The sequence below is a fragment of the Schistocerca americana genome, chromosome 2, assembly GCF_021461395.2.
Source record: "Schistocerca americana isolate TAMUIC-IGC-003095 chromosome 2, iqSchAmer2.1, whole genome shotgun sequence".
In the NCBI taxonomy this organism is placed as follows: domain Eukaryota; kingdom Metazoa; phylum Arthropoda; class Insecta; order Orthoptera; family Acrididae; genus Schistocerca; species Schistocerca americana.
Window position 1 is genome coordinate 1,017,897,393 of NC_060120.1, and position 21,382 is coordinate 1,017,918,774.

A 21,382-nucleotide genomic window follows, 5' to 3' on the forward strand; every position below is an offset into this window, starting at 1 on the left:
CATATTGTGTTGCCGGCCGGAGTGGCCGAGCGGTTCTAGGCGCTACAGTCTGGAACCGCGCGACCGCTACGGTCGCAGGTTCGAATCCTGCCTCGGGCATGGATGTGTGTGATGTCCTTAGGTTAGTTAGGTTTAAGTAGTTCTTAACCTTAGAAGTTCAGTCTTCTAGGTGACTGATCACCTGAGAAGTTAAGTCCCATAGTGGTTGTTGGTTGGTTGGTTGTTTTTGGGGGAAGGAGATAGACAGCGAGGTCATCGGTCCCATCGGATTAGGGAAGGACGGGGAATGAAGTCGGCCGTGCCCTGTGAAAGGAACCATCCCGGCATTTGCCTGGAGCGATTTAGGGAAATCACGGAAAACCTAAATCAGGATGGCCGGACGCGGGATTGAACCGTCGTCCTTCCGAATGCGAGTCCAGTGTCTAACCACTGCGCCACCTCGCTCGGTGTCCCATAGTGCTCAGAGCCATTTGAACCATATTGTGTTGTAAGCAGAAAGCAGTAATAGCAGTGTCCGCCCCCGGGTAGCCGAGTACTCAGCGCGACGGAATATCATACCTACCGGCCTGGGTTCGATTCCCGGCTGGGTCGGAGATTTTCTTCGCTCAGGGACTGGGTGTTGCGTTGTCCTTATCATCATCATTTCATCCCCATCAACAGGCAAGTCGCCGAAGTCCAAAGACTTGCACCAGGCAAACGGTCTACCCGACGGGAGGCCGTAGCCACACGGCATTTCCATTTTTAGTGATAGAAGAACCTGTTGGTCAGCAGAGACCAGTGACTTCGATCGTGGTCTGGTCATTCTATGTCACATCAGCTACAGGTCCATCAGGGACATTTGAACCCTTCTAAAGCTGCCCAAGTCGGCTGTTGGTGGCGTGATTGTGAACTGGAAACGTGAACCCAAGGGCAAGCGGATCTCATCTACAGATGGACAGGGAGTGTCGGAGTGCAGCTAAAATAGTGGCTGAGCTTAGAGAGTTAAGAAGAATGGAGTGCAGTGGTCGAGAAGCGCCCAGATCGCGAAAAGCCACACATTTGTGTAGTCAGCGTTAAGCGACGCTTGAGATGGTGTGGGCCGGTCGAGGTGGCCGAGCGGTTAAAGGCGCTACAGTCTGGAACCGCACGACCGCTACGGTCGCAGGTTCGAATCCTGCCTCGGGCATGGCTGTGTGTGATGTCCTTAGGTTAGTTAGGTTTAAGTAGTTCTAAGTTCTAGGGGACTTATGAGCACAGCAGTTGAGTCCCATAGTGCTCAGAGCCATTTGAACCATTTGAGATGGTGTGAAGAGAGAGGCCACACACTATACACTGGATGACTGGAAACCTTTGATTTGGAGTAATGAATCACGCTATACCCTCTGGCAATCAGATGAAATGTTTTAGTTTGGCGAATGACTGGAAAACGTCACCTGCCATCACGTGTAGCGCCATCAGTGTAGTACCGAGGAGTTGGTGTTACGACATGGGGCAGATTTTCGTGGCTACGGTGTGATCCCCATATTGCGCTTAAGGAATCGCTGAATGTGGAAGGATACGAATACATTATACAGCATGTAAAGTACACCAGTAGCAAAAAGCATTCAATACCGTTACTGCGCGATAGTGATGGAAATGTTAGCGATGATGGTGCCACTAAAGCGGAGTTACTAAATACAGTTTTCCGTAATTCCTTCGCGAAAGACGACGGAGTAAATATTCCAGAATTCGAAATCAGAACACCTATTAGCATGACCGACATAATAGTGGATATCTTAGGTGATGCGAAACAACTCAAATGACTTAAGAAAGGCAAGTCTTCCGGTCCAGATGGTATACCAGTCAGGTTCCTTTCGGAGTATGCAGACACAATAGCGCCTTTCTTAGCAATCATATACAACCGCTCATGTGACGAAAGGTCTGTTCCTAAAGACTGGAAAGTAGCACAGGTCATACCAACACTCAAGAAAGGAAATAGGAGTAACCCATTGAATTACATACCCATATCACTGACCTCAATTTGCAGTAGGATTTTGGAGCATATACTGTACTCGAACACTATGAATCACCTTGAAGAAAATGACTTATTGGATGCATAACCAACACGGATTCAGAAAATATCGTTCTTGTGCAACGCAGCTAGCTCTTTATTCCCATGAAGTAATTAGTGCTGTCGACAATGGATCTCAGATAGATTCCATATTCCTAGATTTCCAGAAGGCTTCTGATATCGTTCCTCACAAGCGACTATTAAGCAAATTGCGTGCATATGGAGTATTGTCTCAGTTGTGTGACTGGATTCGTGATTTCCTCTCAGAGAGGTCACAGTTCGTAGTAGAGTAGAACAGAAGTGATATCCGGCGTTCCGCAAGGTAGTGTCATAGGCCCTTTGCTGTTCCTGATTTATAGAAATGATCTAGGTGATAATCTGACCAGTCCCCTTATATTGTTTGCAGATGGTGCTGTAATTTATCGTCTTGTAAAATCAGCAGACGATCAATTCCAATTAAAAAATGATCTAGAGAGAATTTCTGCATGGTGCGAAAAGTGGTAATTGGCACTAAACAAAGAAAAGTGCGAGGTCATCCACGTGGGTACTAGGAGAAATCCGATAAATTTTGGGTATACGATAAATTGCACAAATCTAAGGGCTGTCAATTCGACTAAACACTTAGAAATTAAAATTACGAGCAACTTAAATTGGAAAGACCACATAGATAATAGTGTGGGGAAGGCGAAACAAAGACTGCGCTTTGTTGGCAGAACACTAAGAAAATGCGACGAACCCACCAAAGAGACAGCCTACATTACACTTGTCCGTCCGCTGCTGGAATAGTGCTGCGCGGTATGGGATCCTCACCAGGTAGCATTGACGAAGGACATCGAAAAAGTGCGTGTTATCGCGCAATAGGGGTGAGAGTGTCACTGATATGATACGCGAGTTGGGGTGGCTGTCACTGAAACAAAGGCGGTCTTCCTTGCGGTGAGATCTATTTATGAAATTTCAATCACCAGCTTTCTCTTCCGAATGCGAAAATATTTTGTTGACACCCACCTACGTAAGGAGAAATGATCATCATAATAAAATAAGAGAAATCAGAGCTCGAACGGAAAGATTTAGCTGTCCCTTTTTCCCACGCGCCATTCGAGAATGGAATGGTAGAAAAGTAGTATGAAAATGGTTTGATGAACCCTCTGCCAGGCACTTAAGTGTGAATTGCAGAGTAACCATGTAGATGTAGATGTAGATTATCTATTGCGAACAGTAAAGGAACAGTTGGGAGATGAAATGGATTGGCCTGCCCAGCACCCGTTCTGAACCCAATCCATCATCTTTGAGGTGAGTCAGAATGTCGACTTCACGTCCAACATCACTACCTTCTCTAGTTTCGGTTCCTGAGCAGTAATGAGCTGCCATCCCGAAAACATTTAGAAACTTCATTGAAAGTACCCTCAGTAAAGAAAAAGTCTTTATAAAAGCGAAGGACTGACACAACCCACACTCGTATTATATTGGGGTGACAAAATTCATGGGATAACGATATGCACATATTCACTCCGCCCCGTTAGCTGAGTGGTCAGCGTGACGGATTGCCAGCCTACGGGCCCGATTTCGATTCGCGGCTGGGTCGGAGATTTTCTCCGCTCAGGGAGTGGGTGTTGTGTTGTCTTAATCATCATTCCGTCCCCATCCGGCGCGCAGGTCGCCCAATGTGGCGTCGAATGCAATGAGACCTGCACCAAGGCGGCCGGACCTGCCCCTAGGGGCCTCCCGGCCAATGACGCCAAAAGCTCATTTCGTTTTTTTTTTCCACAAATGCAGATGGGGGTAGTATCGCGTACACAAGGTAGAAAAAGGGCAGTGCATTGGTGGAGCAGTCATCCATGCTCAGGTGGTTCATGCGAAAAGGTTTCCGGCTTGATTATGGCCGTACCACGGGAATTAACAGACGTTGAACGTGGAATAGTAGTTGGAGCTAGATGCATCTGACATTACGTTTCGGAGCTCGTTAGAGAATTCAGTATTCAGAGATCCACAGTGTCAAGAGTGTGCTGAGAGCACCATATTTCAGGCGTTGCCTCTCACCACAGACAAAGCAATTGCCGATGGCCTTCGCTTAACGACCGAGAGAAGCGGCGTCATCATATAGTTGTCAGTGCTAACAGACACGCAACACTGCGTGAAATAACCGCGGAAATCAATGGGGACGTACGACGAACGTATCCGTGCAGCGGAATTTGGCGTTGAGTCGCTATGGCAGCAGTGCTAATGGCACGACGTCGCCTCCAGCGCCCTTGCTGGGTTCGTGGCCGTATCAGTTGGACTCTAGACGATTGGGAAAAGTCCCGATTTTAGCTGGTAAGAGCTGATGGTAGGGTTTCGGTGTGGCGCAGACCCTACGAAGCAATGGACCCAAGTTGTCAACAAGACGCAGTGCAAGTTGGTAGTGGCTGTACAATGATGTGGGCTGTGTTTACATGCAATGGACTTGGTCCTCTGGTCCATCTAAACCGATCATTGACTGGTAATGGTTATTTTGGCTACTTGGAGACCATATGCAGCCATTCATGGGCTTCATGTTCCCAGACAACGATGGAATTTTTATGGACGACAATGCGCCTGGTTTGAAGCACATCCTAGACTATTCGAGCGAATGATTTGGCCACTCAGATAGCCCAACAATAGTCCCATCGAATATTTATGGGACGTAATCGAAAGGTCAATTCGTGCTCAAAATCCTACGTCGGCAACACTCTCGCAATTACGGACGTCTACAGAGGCAACATGGATCGATACTTCCGCAGGGGACTTCCAACGACTTGTTGAGTCCATGCCACGTCGAGTTGCTGCACCACGCCTTGTAAAAGAGCGTCCGACACGATATTAGGAGGTCTCCCGCGACTTGTGTCACTTCATCGTAATGTCAACCAATATGCGTCCAGAAAATTTTTATTAGATAGTGTAATTAGAGGCGGCACGGCAGCTCAGTTGGGTGAGGAGCGTGAACAGATTGGGCGTGTGCCTGTTGAAGGAAATGCTCTAGAATTCCCTGGGCTGGTTTAGAAAAATCGTGAAAAAGCTGTGAGGATGTTCCAATGCTCTTGCTCCCGCCTGCGGGTCCCGTGTGTTAAGCGCCGTGCCTTCTTACTCAGCCCCCAGGTTCTTGACGGCTTCACAGACGATGCAGGCGAAGCAACAAGTTGGCACCTGAGCCTCAAGGGGATGCCTTGAGACGTGAAGCAAGCGGAAGAAGAGAGACCCGGACCGGGTACAGTGATATACCGCCTCCACGAGAGGACTCGCTCATCGTCTGAGGATACAGTTTGCACCTGCGTGTCGTACAGCACGACACAAGTAGTCTAAAACAGCCATGTACGTTTCCTAGTTATATAAATTCATAGAACAAAAGGATTTCATAACCTAACGCCCTCACATGTACAATTCTCAACTATTGTGTGCTAAAGACTAAATTTCCGTAATATTTAATTAAAGCTCACTGTATTTTAATAATCACCGTAAATGAAAACTAATACACAGGATGAACAAAAATACATGTACTTGGCTGCCACACTGCGATTCCTTGCATAGCAACATTGCACAACCTGTAACAGAATTTGGTCCCGTTTATATTTCGGTAGAAAATTAATGTGGAAGAAAGACAATTCGCCAGGACTGTAACCTCATACACATATAGCCTCATTCAGTACTCCGTTGCCTAGTGACTACATTGGGTGGGGTTTTGCGTTAGAATACTCGTGTTCGATTCCAGGTGCAGATCTATTTTTTTTATTTTTTTTTATTTTGTAGACTGCATGATATGGTACCTAACTTCTTATTCTTCGTCCATCAATTACAGCGTATCTTACACAAAACATGTGCAATTATTTAATGCTATCACATAGTTTTTCTTATTACTGCGCTCTCAAAGACGTATTTTGCCTTCAAATATTTCTCATTTGTTTTCCACGCACTATATCCTACGTGATTTCCGGCCCATTGTCAGCAATCTTCCTTTTTCTTCACTTACACCACTTCCCACAAAGGAAAAAAATTGCCGATTGCGGCCTCTCCTCCTTAGTCTACCCCTGCTTGTTTTATTCTAGGTACTTCTCCTGCACCACGCAAATTACATTGTCTAAGTGTATTGTCTTGCACTACTATTTGAAACCAGTTTCCACTATTTCTTGCTGCCGTTAGTTCAGTCGATTACTACCAACTGTCATGCTTATAAAATTGCCGATTGCAGGCCTCTCCTCCTTAGTCTATCCCTGCTTGTTTTATTCTAGGTACTTCTCCTGCACCACGCAAATTACATTGTCTAAGTGTATTGTCTTGCACTACTATTTGAAACCAGTTTCCACTATTTCTTGCTGCCGTTAGTTCAGTCGATTACTACCAACTGTCATGCTTATCTTTTTCATGTCTATTGCATTTCCTTAGGATATTATGTCACCAACAGGACTAGCAACACGTTTTACGAACATGGAAATATTTAATTTCGAAAGAGCGTTGTTCCTCGACCTTGGAGGGTGCGCGTGGCGGTTCCTCCATTATTGGCTTTCAAATCATGCTGCGAACAATGTGTGCAGACGCAGGCAGTGCGACTTGAATCTGTCACGCCGAGGTTTTCATGTAATGACTGCAAAAAGATGTTAAATACAGAAGAACGTCACTCTTCTCTGGTACGTGTTTTTGATGAGCCTGCGCCTTCTAGCGTCACTGTTGGAAACTGGTTTCGTGAATTTTTAAGGGGTTGTGGGTCTCTTGAAGATGTACCCCGTCCCGGTCACTCAGCAACGGCAGTGGCCCAAGAAAACATTGTTACTGTGAGGAAAGAGATCGAAGATGATCCTCATCTGGTGTTTTGGGCATTGAAGAAAATATTGGATTAGTTGCGTCACAGACCATCATTCATGATAATTTAGGCTTAGCCAAGAGACGTTCCCGTTGGGTGCCGCATACCCTGACAGAAGCCCAAGAACACGCAAGAATGGATAGGTGTCATTTTGTGCTTGGAAGCTTCAGCAAAAGGGCGGTCCAAACACACATACAACATCGTCACAATTGACGAAAGATGAGTGTACAATTATAACCCCGAAAAGAAGAGGCAGTCTTCAGTATCGCGCTTTCCAGGTGAGTAACCACCCACGAAAGTTCAGAGAAATAATAGTTTTGGAAAGAAGATGGTGGCCACTTTCTTCATCAAGATGGATAATTTAACTCTTGTGACAGTGTACACAGCCGGCCGTTGTGGCTGAACGGTTCTAGGCGCTTCAGTCCGCAACCGCGCTGCTGCTACGGTCGCAGTTTCGAATCCTGCCTCGGGCATGGATGTGTGTGATGTCCTTAGGTTAGTTAAGTTTAAGTAGTTCTAAGTTCTAGGGGACTGATGACCTCAGAATTTATGTCCCATAGTGCTCAGAGCCATTTTTTTGAAATTCATTGCCACATGGAGATAACAGCAAACTCTAAGTGCGGGCACCTTCTGCTTGGGCGACGATACCTCAGCAGCCTCGTCTGCCAGAACAATGAACTTGCTGTAGAAGGAAAAAGTGCGAGTGTTACCGTACTCACCCTATTCACCTGGCGTGGCTCCGTGTGACTTCCACCTGTTCTCACTGACGAAGGAAAAAATTCCTGGGCAGGGTTTTCATGCTATGAAGAGGCTATCGTAGCAAACAATAGTGCTCTAATTTTGGATTGAAGACATTTTTGAAGTAGTTTCAAAGGAATGAAAAATGTACAAGCGCACATGAAGAGTATTTCGAAAAGTTGTAACAGTTATATTATAAATCATTTTTTCGAATTTCTGCTAAAAAGATTTGGTATAAGTCTCGTATCTATGTTTAACATCTCCACATTGACAAGTTTTGTAGTTATTTCTGTCCTATGACATGTAATTGGCTTCAATTGATTATTACTCTTCATAAATAGCTCTGACATGACTGATCAATAATTGTTGTGTTCAACGTTAAAGCCGGCCGGGGTGGCCGAGCGGTTCTAGGCGCTACAGTCTGGAACCGCGCGACCGCTACGGTCACAGGTTCGAATCCTGCCTCGGGCATGGATGTGTGTGATGTCCTTAGGTTAGTTAGGTTTAAGTAGCCCTAAGTTCTATGGGCCTGATGACCTCAGAAGTTAAGTCCCATAGTGCTCAGAGCCATTAGAACCATTTTTTTTCAGCCTTAAAGGAAATTGTAGTTGTAGGATGCGTATCGTTTAAGAAACACTGTATTCGGCAGCATAAATGGACAGATCAAAATTAAGAAATCAAAAAAACCTAAACCCCGAATCGAACTCTCCAACTCGCGTATCCTAATGCAAAATTCTACCAACTACACTAAATGTGAAAAACGGATGAACGGTGCTGAATGAAGATATCTGTCATACATGGAATTATATTGTTGCCAAATTCACTTTGTTTGATGTCGAATTTCTACCGAAAATATGAACAAGACAATATTTAGTTAGACTTTTCTTGTATTGTTAGAGTGCAAGGCATTGCGCTGCGGCGAATGTCTGCGCGAATTTTGATTCACCCTGTAGACTCTAATGTTATGTGCGTTTTAAGTAGTACTTCTGAAAGTAAAGGAAAGAATTTTGTCTCATGCGATTTTACTGATTCTGATTGTTTACAACAATAAATTTCAAAAATATCAGTTCAAAAATCAGGCAACCGTCGCTTATTTTCGATGGTTGTCGGAGAGACTTTCAAAGCTATACAAATTCAGATTTCTTGTGCTCAAATCGTTGCAGAAATCTGCGATCAGTTATTGATCATATTCAGTGTTCCAGAATGAATCTCTTCCCTCTGCAGCGCTGTTTTGCAACTTACCTGTAGATTAAAACTATACGCTGGATCCCTGGGATGGTGTCCCTGTCCGCCACAATGTTTGAACCTGCCAGGAATAGTTTTATTCGGCATTATTTTTTAGTACTTACCATCGTTTCTCGATGATCTCACTAGTTTTCAACGTAGCGCAGAAACTGAAAATTACATTCTTTGAAGCACAGCTGCAACAGTCTGCTTTTCAAGGAAATTTGAGTTTTGGGTATAACGCAGATTAGCAGGCGAAAATACATTGAAAATTTTGTATTTCTCAATACTTTTTCGGGATATTTTGTTCCTTACGAATGACGAATTCATCCATTAACATCAAAACATCATAGGAAATTGATTTTATAATAAAAATTTACAATTTCTAAAAGTTCTCATGACCATAGAAACCGATGCTGCCATATTGCAGTAGCTGAAACATATGAAAATACTATTTACCTTCGAGGTTATTCGAAGGAGTGTCCTCCATCAGGAGCAACCTTCATCACCTGTTGCGAGCTGTAAGGTTTTAATCTCTGTTATATTCGCTGTATGATTTCAGCTGCAAAACAATGCACATACAAGTGCAGATCACACCGTATTATAATAATAAGCTTTTATTGATCAAGTTTTATCGAGTTCCGACACTGTGTGATGCAGTGTACCACACTATTTTTTGAGATAATCGTTCATTTGTTATGAACAACTGCATATTCGTCTCCAACTAACTGCCAACCAAACTTCAACTTCTTGGTGCGACAGTCAATTGACAATCACTGTCGCACTTGTTCATGGTTGTCAAAGCATTGTTTCGCAGGTATTGTATTCTACGCTGGACACATATAAATTTCACAACAATGAATTAAGCATGTCTTGTGCTGTTTGACTACGTTATTGTGAATGATAATAAAGCCTTCATTTAACTTCTCACGCGTCTCACAGCTAGATCTGAAAGGTGTCGTAGTACATACGAGAGGAGCGAACTGCAATCTTTCAGTAGGGGTACATTTCTGTTGTCATTCGATAGAAAAATTTAAGGTTAGAATGAGACCGGTGTTTACAGAGAGTAAGCAGTCGCTTCGAAGAAAAAAAAGCTTCCTACGGCCTTGGTATGACATTGTAATATCATTATCGCGAAAGCTTTCTGTCAAAGAAAAATCAAGTCCGCTTTAAATCCTATGCTGAAGACCAAAAAAGTAGGAAAGGCTGCAATTTCCCCTCCTTTAATTTCCTACTCCGTTCGCACACATGTATCCTATTCCAAGTCTCTAGCAGAACTACAGATAATTATTGTTGTGAGTGCCTGTTGCGTAGTGTGTGTTAAGTACAATATTGCGGTGTGCACCTCTCGTTTTTATTCCTAATAAAATAAAATAATGATAAACTAAGGATGAAAGTAGAGCTTTGCAATATTTTATGAAACAATATGAAGTATGGAATTGATTATTGGATTATTTCATCTTAATAATATGATTTACCATCTCGCTTCAAAGTTTTACATGTAGCTGTACCAGAAAGCTTTCCCTCTTCTTCTTCTGCTTTCTCTCTCTCTCTCTTGCTTCCTCTCTCTCTCTCTCTCTCTCTCTCTCTCTCTCTATCTCTCTTTCATTTTTCCTTTACACGCTTTACGCAACAAAGTCTTTTATTGTTATACAACAGGAGGTCTGAGAATATGTTACCTCGTCAAGGAACAGAGTGTCGTAAAATTTTATAATGACAGTACCAATAGAAAGTGGGTGATCTGGAACATTCGAGTGTTAAGACTTTGTTAATTCCACATGCTGATCGAAAATCAACGAAAAAACCCAGTTGCTAATTAATTTCCTCACACACGCGTTCGAATATTCACCCAGCTCAAGTTAAAAGTTTCAAGCAGTGTGAGAAATACGTTACTTTTCCCGATGTTAGTGAAACAACCACCACAGCTGTGTTGATACACGTTTATTAAGTCACGACCGATTTCATTGAAAAGAACATCGCCAACTTACGTTGCGAACGATCTTGATAAGAAATCATCACAGAGTTTTGCCAGTATCATGATCAAGAAGTCAATCATCTTACGTAACATTAAAGGGAAACTCTAAAGCATGACTGTCACATAAAAACTCCGTCGACCGCCCGGAATAACCAAGCCGAGCAGTCAGTGCAAGCAACATGGCATGCTGTGTACGCCAAACCTGTCATGACAAGATAAGTGTATTTCACTTCAGCTGTGATGGTTTCTCATCAATATAAACAAGATCAGCTGTGGAGCTCAAGATGATCGAAATTGTGTAATTTATATCATTACAGCGTTTTTGTTATATGAGCACAGTGGCGGCTCTTTAAAAATGTGACGGGTTTTCCGGTGGTGGCGCTGCGTGGCGCGGCTCTGCGCTGAGCGTCGCCTACCTGTTCATAGCCGTGCGCTCACAGCGGGTAGCAGCGACAGTGGTAGCAGTGGTATGGGCAGTGCGCGCCGCTCGGAGTCCAGCAGACCAGTGAGGGAGCAGCGGCCGCCGCCTCCGCCTTCCAGCGGCTACGCCAGCGCCGCCTCCGCCCCCGCGGCCGCTCCAGAAAATCGTTACGGGGCGGCCGCCGCCCACATCCGCCTCCGCCGCCGCCGGGCGAGTCCACCTCCTCGCCGGGGGCGCAGGACACCGCACAGCTGGTGGGCACAATCGATTACCCCCGTGACAAGTTCACCCTGGTCAGTGCCTCTGCTGGAATGTTCATGCGCACAACGGCGCACCGCTCTATACGACGTTTTTTTCACACAAAGGGCATTCAGAAGGCTTTTCTCGTGAATTCATGGGCCGTTTGCTCCACACTTCAGTAGTTGTTATCGTTCCAGGCGTTTTTCTCGATGTGCCAGCAGGGAGAGGGGGGGGGGGGGGGTGAGGGGGATAGGTCGCTGCAATGAAAAGGGAACGTTGTGAGGTGGGGTTCCTGATATACTGCCAGCCGCTGTGGTCGAGCTGTTCTAGGCGCTTCAGTCCAGAACCGCGCTGCTGCTACGGTCGCAGGTTCGAATCCTGTCTCGGGCATGGATGTGTCTGATGTTCTTAGGTTAGTTAGGTTTAAGTATCGGGTGATCAAAAAGTCAGTATAAATTTGAAAACTGAATAAATCACGGAATAATGTAGATAGACAGGTACAAATTGACACACATGCTTGGAATGACATGGGGTTTTATTAGAACCAAGAAAATACAAACGTTCAAAAAATGTCCGACAGATGGCGCTTCATCTGATCAGAATAGCAATAATTAGCATAACAAAGTAAGACAAAGCAAAGATGATGTTCTTTTCAGGAAATGCTCAATATGTCCACCGTCATTCCTCAACAATAACTGTAGTCGAGGAATAATGTTGTGAACAGCAATGTAAAATGTAGACTTTCACGGCCGGAAATATCATGTCCGTTATAATTATCCGGGCTGTTATGCCGTGGTCGGTTGATAAATTCTGTGTCAATTCCCAACGTTTCGTCTCCGACTGCAGGAGACATCTTCAAGGGGGTCCGTAGCTCGATGGAAGGTCCAACACACCCACTGGCTCGATAATGACTGTAGTAGCGAGCCAGTGGGTGTGTTGGACCTTCCATCGAGCTCCCGACCCCCTTGAAGATGTCTCCTGCAGTCGGAGACGAAACGTTGGGAATTGACACAGAATTTATCAACCGACCACGGCATAACAGCCCGGATAATTATAACGGACACAGCACTGTAAAGCATGTCCGGAGTTATGGCGAGGCATTGGCGTCGGATGTTGTCTTTCAGCATCCCTAGAGATGTCGGTCGATCACGATACACTTGCGACTCCAGGTAACCCCAAAGCCAATAATCGCACGGACTGGGAGACCTGGGAGGCCAAGCATGACGAAAGTGGCGGCTGAGCACACGATCATCACCAAACGACGCGCGCAAGAGATCTTTCACGCGTCTAGCAATACTTTGTTTTATTTTTGGTTCTAATAAAACCCTATGTCATTCCAAGCATGTGTGTCAAATTTTACCTCTATATCTACATTATTCCGTGGTTTACTATGTTTTCAAATTTATACTGACTTTTTGATCACCCGGTAGTTCTAAGTCTATGAGACTGACGACCTCAGATGTTAAGTCCCATACTGCTTTCAACCTGATATACTTTGTCTGTCGCTGTAGCTACTGCTTTTGACGTCGGCATGTGTAACTGAACTACACTGGTATCCGAAATTAAAGCAACAAACGGAGATTTTGCAAGGTTTCGTTTATTTTGCCATGAAACAGTGTAAAAATATGGCAGTAAAGTAGAAACAATGTAAAAATAAAATGATCGTATGGCATTTATTGGCCAGGATATCCCCTTCGGGGTTCGGCCGCCGTATCGCAAGTCTTAGTTGACGCCACTGCGGCGATTTGCGTATCAATGACGATGAAGGACACACAACACCCTGTCCCCTGCTGGGAATCGAACCCGGGCCCCCTTGCGTGGTAGGCAGTAACGCCACCACTGCGCTACAGAGGCGGACAGAAACAATGTAAAGAATACAGAACGTAATCAAATGCAACACAAATAACAATAGACAAAAATCTTATTCCTTTTTTTTCAACTTAAAAGGTTTGTACACACATTCTGACAACTGATTAATGTGCTCAGTATGGGGTCTGACCACCTCTTGCCAATACATGCCTGGCAACGACGAGACATGCTGTGAATGATGTCATGAATCTCAAGTTGGGGCAAAACCCCCATTCTTCCTGCAGAGCTACTCACAAATCTTGGAGAGTGCTGGCGGATGCTGACGTGATGCAGTCCGTCTACCTAATGCGTCCCAGACATGCTCTACGGGATTCAAATCGGAAGAGGGAGCAGGCCACGCCATGCGTGCAATATATTCCATTTCCAAGAAAACATCAACCAATCTGTCCGCCCCCAGCAGCTGAGTGGTCAGCGCGACAGACTGTCAATCCTAAGGGCCCGGGTTCAGTTCCAGGCTGGGCTGGAGATTTTCTCCGCTCAGGGACTGGGTGTTGTGTTGTCCTAATCATCATCATTTCATCCCCATGACGCGCAAGTCGCTGAAGCGGCATCAAATCGAAAGACTTGCACCCAGCGAACAGTCTACCTGTCGGGAGGCCCTAGTCACAGAACATTTACCTATATTTATCAACCACTCTTGCTGTACTGAGTCGAGCATTATCGTCGTCAATATGAAATATGGGCCCACAGCACCTCCCAACAACTGCACATGAGATCCCAAGATCTCCTCACAGCACCTGACAGCAGTTAAATCTTGCTGATTTACCTGTACAATTTCATGAAGAGGTGTTTGAGTAGTAAACATAATCCCTACCCATACCATTAGCGATCCTCCTGGATATCGGCCTGTTTCCACAGTGTTTGGATCCCGAAATAGTGTCCCATGTGCCCTCCTGATGCGAATCCATCGAGAATCAGTCTCCAGACCAAATCCTGACATTCGCCCATACCTCGACCGTCCAAGTGGCATGTTGACGGCTCTACTCTAGACGTTCCCTTCTGTGGAGACACGCCAGAGGTAAACAGACAGCAGGTCTCCAATATTAAAGCCCACTCTACTGAAGCCTTCTGTACACCGTTTGTCTCGATACAACACGTCTGGGGATGCTGCGAGGTCAAAGTGCAGCACAGTACAAAGACGGTGCGGTCGTGCACTTCAGCCAAATAACGGTCCACTCTTTCTGATGTCACACACGGTCTGGGATACAGTTTCGGTCTCTATAAACTGTCGCCCCATCCGAGAAACAACAGAACAACTCACATTAAGCCATGGGGCCACGTCAATTTGCGACATTCCTGCTTCCGTTATTCCCATGTCCTCCACAGAAGAGAGTAAGTAGGCGTCCCTGTGCTATACTGCACCGTCTGTGATTGCGTACACAGCGCTTGTGGTTGTGGGACTGCCATGCAAACACTACCCCGCTTGATAGATGCCCTGACGTAATTGTTGGCAGGTTCTCCGTTGATCGGAATGCCATTTCCGTGCAGAACACTATCGTAGCGACATCTGTTGACAGTTTATACGATTATATCGTGAATCAGACACAATTTGTTGCTTTGATTTTGGGCATCAGTGTATTTGATGTTGGTGTTGGTTTACTGTGGATATCACTGAACTGTTCACATTAACTCACTCTCTGTCCTACCTTGTAATTCATGACGAATCCTACTCCCATTATATCATTTTCTGCTGTTGTTGATATTACCCTCTATTCTTCGGACCAGAAATCCTTCTTTGCATTTCACTTCGATGAGCTCAATATACCAAGACTGAGTCTTCGCTTTTCCATTTTCGGGTTTTATAGCTTCCTTACCTTCTTCTGACGTCTAACTTCCGATGTACAGCTTTGTGTCATGTAACCCTTTCATTCACTAGTCAGCCTTTTTCTCATGGTCGCCTTCTCCTTGCCAGTTCTTCCTAGAGATCCGATTGAAGGACTACAATGAGGTAACAAAGTCATGGAATAGCGATATGCAGATGTACAGATGTCAGTAGTATCGCGAACACAAGGTACAAAACGGGCAGTATAGACAGAGCTATCATTTATACTCAAGTGAGTCATGCGAAAAGGTTTCTACATCTACATCTACATGGAAATTCTGCAAATCACATTTAAGTGCCTGGCAGAGGGTGACTGTGGCCGCAGGACGGGAATTAACGGTCTTAGAACGCGGAATGGTAGTTGCAGCGAGAGACATGGGACATTTCATTTGGAAAATCGTTAGGGAACTCAACTTTGCGTGTTCCACAGTGTCAAAAGTGTTCCGAGAATACCAACTTTCAAGCATTACCTCTCACAACGGACAACCCTGTGGCCGGCGGCCTTCACTTTACGACCGAGAGCAGTGGGTTTTGTGTGGAGCTGTCAGTGCTAACAGACAAGCATCACTGCATAAGATAACCGCAGAAATCAATCTGGGGCGTATGACGAACGTATCCTTTTGGACAGTGCGGCGAAATGGTGTTAATAGGGTATGGCAGTAGACGACCCACGCTAGTGCCTTTGCTTACAACACGACATCGCCTGTAGCGCCCCCCCCTCCCCTCCCCCCCCCCCCCCACCACCACCTCTTTACTTGTGACCATATCGGCTGGACCCTAGACGACTGGAAAACGGTGACCTACTCAGATGAGTCCCGATTTGAGTTGGTAAGAGCTGATGGTAGAGTTCAAGTGTGACACAGACAACACGAAGCTGTAGACCCAACTTGTAAACAAGGCACTGTGAAAGCTGTTGGTAGTTTCATGGTGGTGGGGGCTGTGCTTACGTGGAATGTACTTCGTCCTCTGGTCCAAATGAACCGATCATTGACTCGAAATGGTTATGTTCTGCTACATGGAGACCATTTCCAGCCATTCACGGATTCATATTTCCAAACAATAATGAAATTTTTTATGGGTTACAGTGTGCCAGTCAGAACTTTCAGGACAGTTCGAGCGAATGCTTTGGTCACAGAGATCGCCCGACATGAATCCCACCTAACATTTATAGGACATAATCGAGAGGTCAGTTCATGCACAAAATCCTGCACCGACAACATTTTCGCAATTATGGGCGGATATAAATGCAGCATGCCTCAGTACTTCTGTAGGGGACTTCAATGACTTGTTTAATCCATGTCTCTCTCAGGTTCGAATCCTACCTCGGGCATGGATGTGTGTGATGTCCTTAGGTCAGTTAGGTTTAAGTAGTTCTAAGTTCTAGGGGACTGATGACCACAGCAGTTAAGTCCCATAGTGCTCAGAGCAATTTGAACCATTTAATCCATGTCTCGTCGATCTGTTGTGCTACACCGGGCAAAAGGAGGTCGGACACGATTTTAGGGAGTATCCCATGACTTTTGGCATCTCAGCGCACGTTGAGCCGTAGTATTTCCCTTTTAAGATTTTCTAGCTTTCCAATCATGTTCAAACTTCTGGCATTCCGTGCTCAGATTCGTAGAATGCAACCCTTTAACTGGCTAATGAACATTTTTTCCCATGCTTACCTCCTCCTTGGCAATCCCCTCCCGCAGATCCGAATGGGGGACTAATCTGAAATCTTTTTTTAATGGAGAGATTTTCATGACTCATTTTCAGTTACAGGACTTAGGTGCTGTGGGTATACATTATGTGTCTCATGCAGTGTTCTCCATTGCTTTCCGCATCCTCATGCCGTTGGTCATTGCTCATTCTTTCGCTTTTCAGGGCAGTACCGCAAACTCACAGTGGCAACACTGTCTGTCCGCTCCTCTTCCCTCTTTGACGAGGCTGTTCGCACAACTAGGGTGCTTCCTTATATCAGAACTCTAACTGATGATTTTTATTAAAAATTTATTGGTATCGAGCCCAGGATCTGGAACGTATATATTGCTAGTCAAAGACGCTACCCTGAAGCCATCGCCCAAACTCAGTCCCTTGCCATTAGTGTATAAGCGGGTGGTCTTGCGGTAGCGTTCTCGCTTCCCGCTCACGGGGTCCCGGGTTCGATTCCCGGCGGGGTCAGGGATTTTCTCTACCTCGTGATGACTGGGTGTTGTGTGTCTTTCATCGTCATAGACTCGCAAGTCGCCGAAGTGAGCCGGCACGGTAACTCAGCGTGTTCGGTCAGTGGGTTAGCTGCCCTCTGTATTAAAAAAAGTGAGTTAATGGATCAACCACGAACTGAATCGGGTGTCTTCCGACGTCCGCCCCGAGCAGATACAACGAACGAAAACAAACAAAATGAGATTAAAAAAAAAAAAGTGGCGTCAACTAAAAAGGGCTTGCAATACGGCGGCCGAACTTCCACGCATGGGGCCTCCTGACCTACAATACCACACGATCATTTCATTTTTAGTGTAAAAGTGAGACCAGCGGAATACGAATATGTCAACACGAAAACGACAGCCCTCATAGCCGAATGGTTATCGTCGTTGACGTAGGTGCAGAAGGACCCGGGTATGATTCCCGGTTCCTCCTCAGAAATTTTCTGAGGTAACGAAGTCTGGAACGGGGTCTATTCATCTTATGTAGGCAAAGGAGGAGCTATCTGAATAACGAAGTACTGGCACAATCGGGATTCATCTAGTACCAATGACGGGTGGAGGGACTGGAGACTTCTTGATCGCATATACCACGGTTACGGTCAAACTTACGTTTACGTAAACACAAAAATATTATAAAATACAGTTTTATTAGAGTTAATAATTTAACTGCTACAGGCCTCTATAATGTTAGTAAGCACACTGTCTCGGAGTCAGTACACGTGCATGATTTGGACGAGACAAAACCTCAGTCAAAGCTGCAATGGAAATCTCCAAACGCACTCTGCAAAGATCACACAGTTAGCATCAGGGAATCGTTAGTACAGAGACTGCTGAACCTTCGCGTACTTTGTGCCTACATTCGGTGGAGCACGGCGACAATGTGTGGCTTCCAGCCAGTGACGTCATCAGTGCATTCATTATTATTATTATTATTATTATTATTATTATTACAATTTATTCAAATGGCATTGTTCTCGCATTTTATGTTACTTCTCTTACCATTACAAGATAAATGTGTACCTTATATTCTCTTTTTACGTTCTACATTTTCATCAGATATGTATGTAAATTTGAATTATTCGTTTTTTTCGAAAATATCTTCCTCATCAGAACTTAATTATTGTTGTATTCACAATTTACCTGTTTTTAATTATTCAGTTGGTTGAAATACTTCTTGGATTACTTCACAAGTAATGATGATATGCTAAAATTATCTAATTATATGAGTGTATGTTTAGTGGATTAAAGTAAATTAAATATGTCTAAATGAGACGCACCCTGCCTATCCAACACATGTTAATTTAGGCAAGTATTTGACCCATTTCTGAAAAAAACTATTTGATGCAGGACCTTAATATTTTTACTATATGTTACATGATGCTAATAGAGTCAACTGTACTAAAATCTACTTTATCCATCTTATAGTTTTTAAGAAATACTTCCTTAAATTTATTAAAAAAAAATTAAGTTTTTACGCAGAAAATATTTTTTTGTAAACTTCCTAATGGGGGAATATTAATGAACGTACTACCAGAGGTGGCTTTTTATGTTATGCAGAGTCTCTGAAAATTTCATTCATTTATTTATGATAGTTTCTGAAATAATGGGACATATGTACTGAAAATTTTAATTTGCGGGAAATTCACCAGAATCAATTCCCAACTTTTTCAGTACCCAACACTTTCGAATATGACCACAACTGAATGCAATAACAGCATCATGAACTCCTAGTTTCATTGTATGCATGCCTACAAATACAGTTTTAGGAAGGCGATTCGAAATTATGCTGTTGAAACATTCATTTGGGTTCTGTGTCTGCTCAATTCCTTAGAAGGTCAGGATGAGCCAAGTCTCTAAAATAGGTTTAATTGCTGTAATAACAGCAGCAGGAATAACATACTTCAGTTGCCTGAGCCCTATTGTATTTGCACCACGAATTTTCTCCTGATGGACACAATCCATGACATGGCTTATCATCAGTAGAGGACTTATGCAAGAATATGGCCCAAACATCTCTCTTGATTGCCTCCAGGTTTTCTTTATTTCTCCTAATTGCCTGCCCATAGTATACTCGCAATCACACTTAAACAAAACTAACCGCGTGTTGTTTACAAACAGCAGAAACAAAAGAATACCGACCGTTGTATTCCAAGGATAGCCAACACACTCGGAGTAAAAAAATCCCTAACGTGCAATGTAGGGGACATAAAGATCTAAAATATATGCAGAAAAGTGGGTGACAGAAAAGTGGGCGTGGCATATAAACACACGTGGTAGAAAAATGCTCTTTAAATGCTGGAAAAAAATTTTTTTTCAGCAAAATCCTTTTCAGAGTACTTAAATAAAACCTTAATCTATCGAATATGATGAAAACCGAAAATCGATTTTTTTCGACCTGAATCACGGTGTGGTCCCCATAAAACTATTTTTTACGTATAAAAATTTTTGCCACCTCCCCACTATATTTGTTTCTGTCTGAAATGTAGCCCAAATTTACCTTACACTCGATAAAAGTCTATGTATTATGAAAACTATGTCCCCAAGAACTGTTATCCAACTTAAACTCGTGTGATAACCTTTGACCAAACAGAACCTATTCTGAAATGAACTATAATCAGAATATAATTTGACTTTATGTTAAATTCACAACTGAGGTAAAACAATTATCTGGCTTTAATCCAAATTTCCTCTTACCTCGCGTCTTGAGAAAATTATTGCAGATTTCTCGAAAGCACAACAGCAAACAGCAAGCAGGCAGCGGCTATGCTGGATATCTGTTTCTAAATACATATTCAAACTGTTGTATGTGGTAATGCATAATGATAAACAGTGGGATGGGGAGAGTAACTATTCCTATGTAACGATATTCCAAGACAAATGATTTTAGAATGAACTAAATATTCATAAAGACAGAGTAGTATTTCGTGTGATCTTCAAACATAGCGTAGGTCTGAAAAATAGCATGCTTAACAAAGTGAACAATGATTTACAGAAGGTACAATGACAACAGAGAATTTCTATGGTAGCCAAGCAGCTTAATCAGTTAATATGTTAATCCACGACACAGGGAAGTGGGGTGGTCTTTCTCTCAGCTCTGAGCAAGTTAACTAGCTGACAGTAGCCATTCCTAGCTGCGCAGCGCTGTAGTCTTACTTCAAACTTCTACTTTTCAAAACAATAACATTATCCAAAATTTACATTTCTTGCACCTTTCAATATACACATCGTACTCATCCTTGCTGTCCTTTGTTTTCATGTTACAGATAGTATCACAAATCAACACAGCACTACTGAATACGTCCACCACCTACCACACTTCAGCTCAGAATGTATCCGACTGTACAGAGATAAAGACTATGCCTTGACAAGACCAAAGATTGTTTAACAATCACGTAACTTACTCTCTCTCTCTGATGTACGCATCGATGACACACAAATACCAAATGACATGACCACCTTACAATTTGCCATTTTACCATCCTTGATAATGACAATATTTTGCACGTAGCAGGGATTGTATACATGGAACACTTTTCGTGCACTTAAAATAAGAAGACTTGACGTGTCGGTAACGGGTAGTGATGAGATGGCATGGGGCACTGGCCAGCTTTCCGACTGGGAGGGGGGGGGGGGGGGGCGCTGAGTTGCAAAGGTTGAGAATTGCTGCTCTGAAGGACAAAGATTGCGAGGTGAAGTGGCACTAACATTGCGAACCTCAACAGGTAACCAAAGGAAACAGGAGTGGAAGTCGGGAGACTAACGTCTTGTCGATGTCGTAAATGGCGGACTAGCTAAGTTGCACAAGGCTGGGTTAGGTTATACTCGTACAACTGAAGGGATTGTAGATACATACGACACAAGTAATTTAGAAATCATGCCAATCCAATATCAGCCAAGATGAATATTTCCTCCCTAGTGAAGTGAGAACTGTTTTGAAACATTCTGAAAGTGTAAAACTATGTGACAGAGCGGCACTCGAACCAGAAACCTAACCTTTCAGGCCAGCGCTCTTACCGACTGACCTGCTCAGACATGACCCATGAGCCGCTCTCACAGCACTGGGAAGTTTGA

General features: G+C 44.0%; 1 protein-coding gene across 2 annotated transcripts in view; it reads right to left on the reverse strand.

Annotated features, from left to right (window-relative positions):
• LOC124595633 overlaps positions 1-11,300 on the reverse strand; it is a 267,034-nt gene extending 255,734 nt beyond the window's left edge. For both annotated transcript variants that reach the window (XM_047134458.1, XM_047134457.1), the window contains exon 1: positions 11,190-11,300. In XM_047134458.1, coding sequence (XP_046990414.1) covers positions 11,190-11,197 — 8 coding nt within the window. In that variant the 5' untranslated portion in view covers positions 11,198-11,300. The remainder of the gene's footprint in view (positions 1-11,189) is intronic.
• Between the last annotated feature and the right edge of the window lie 10,082 nt (positions 11,301-21,382).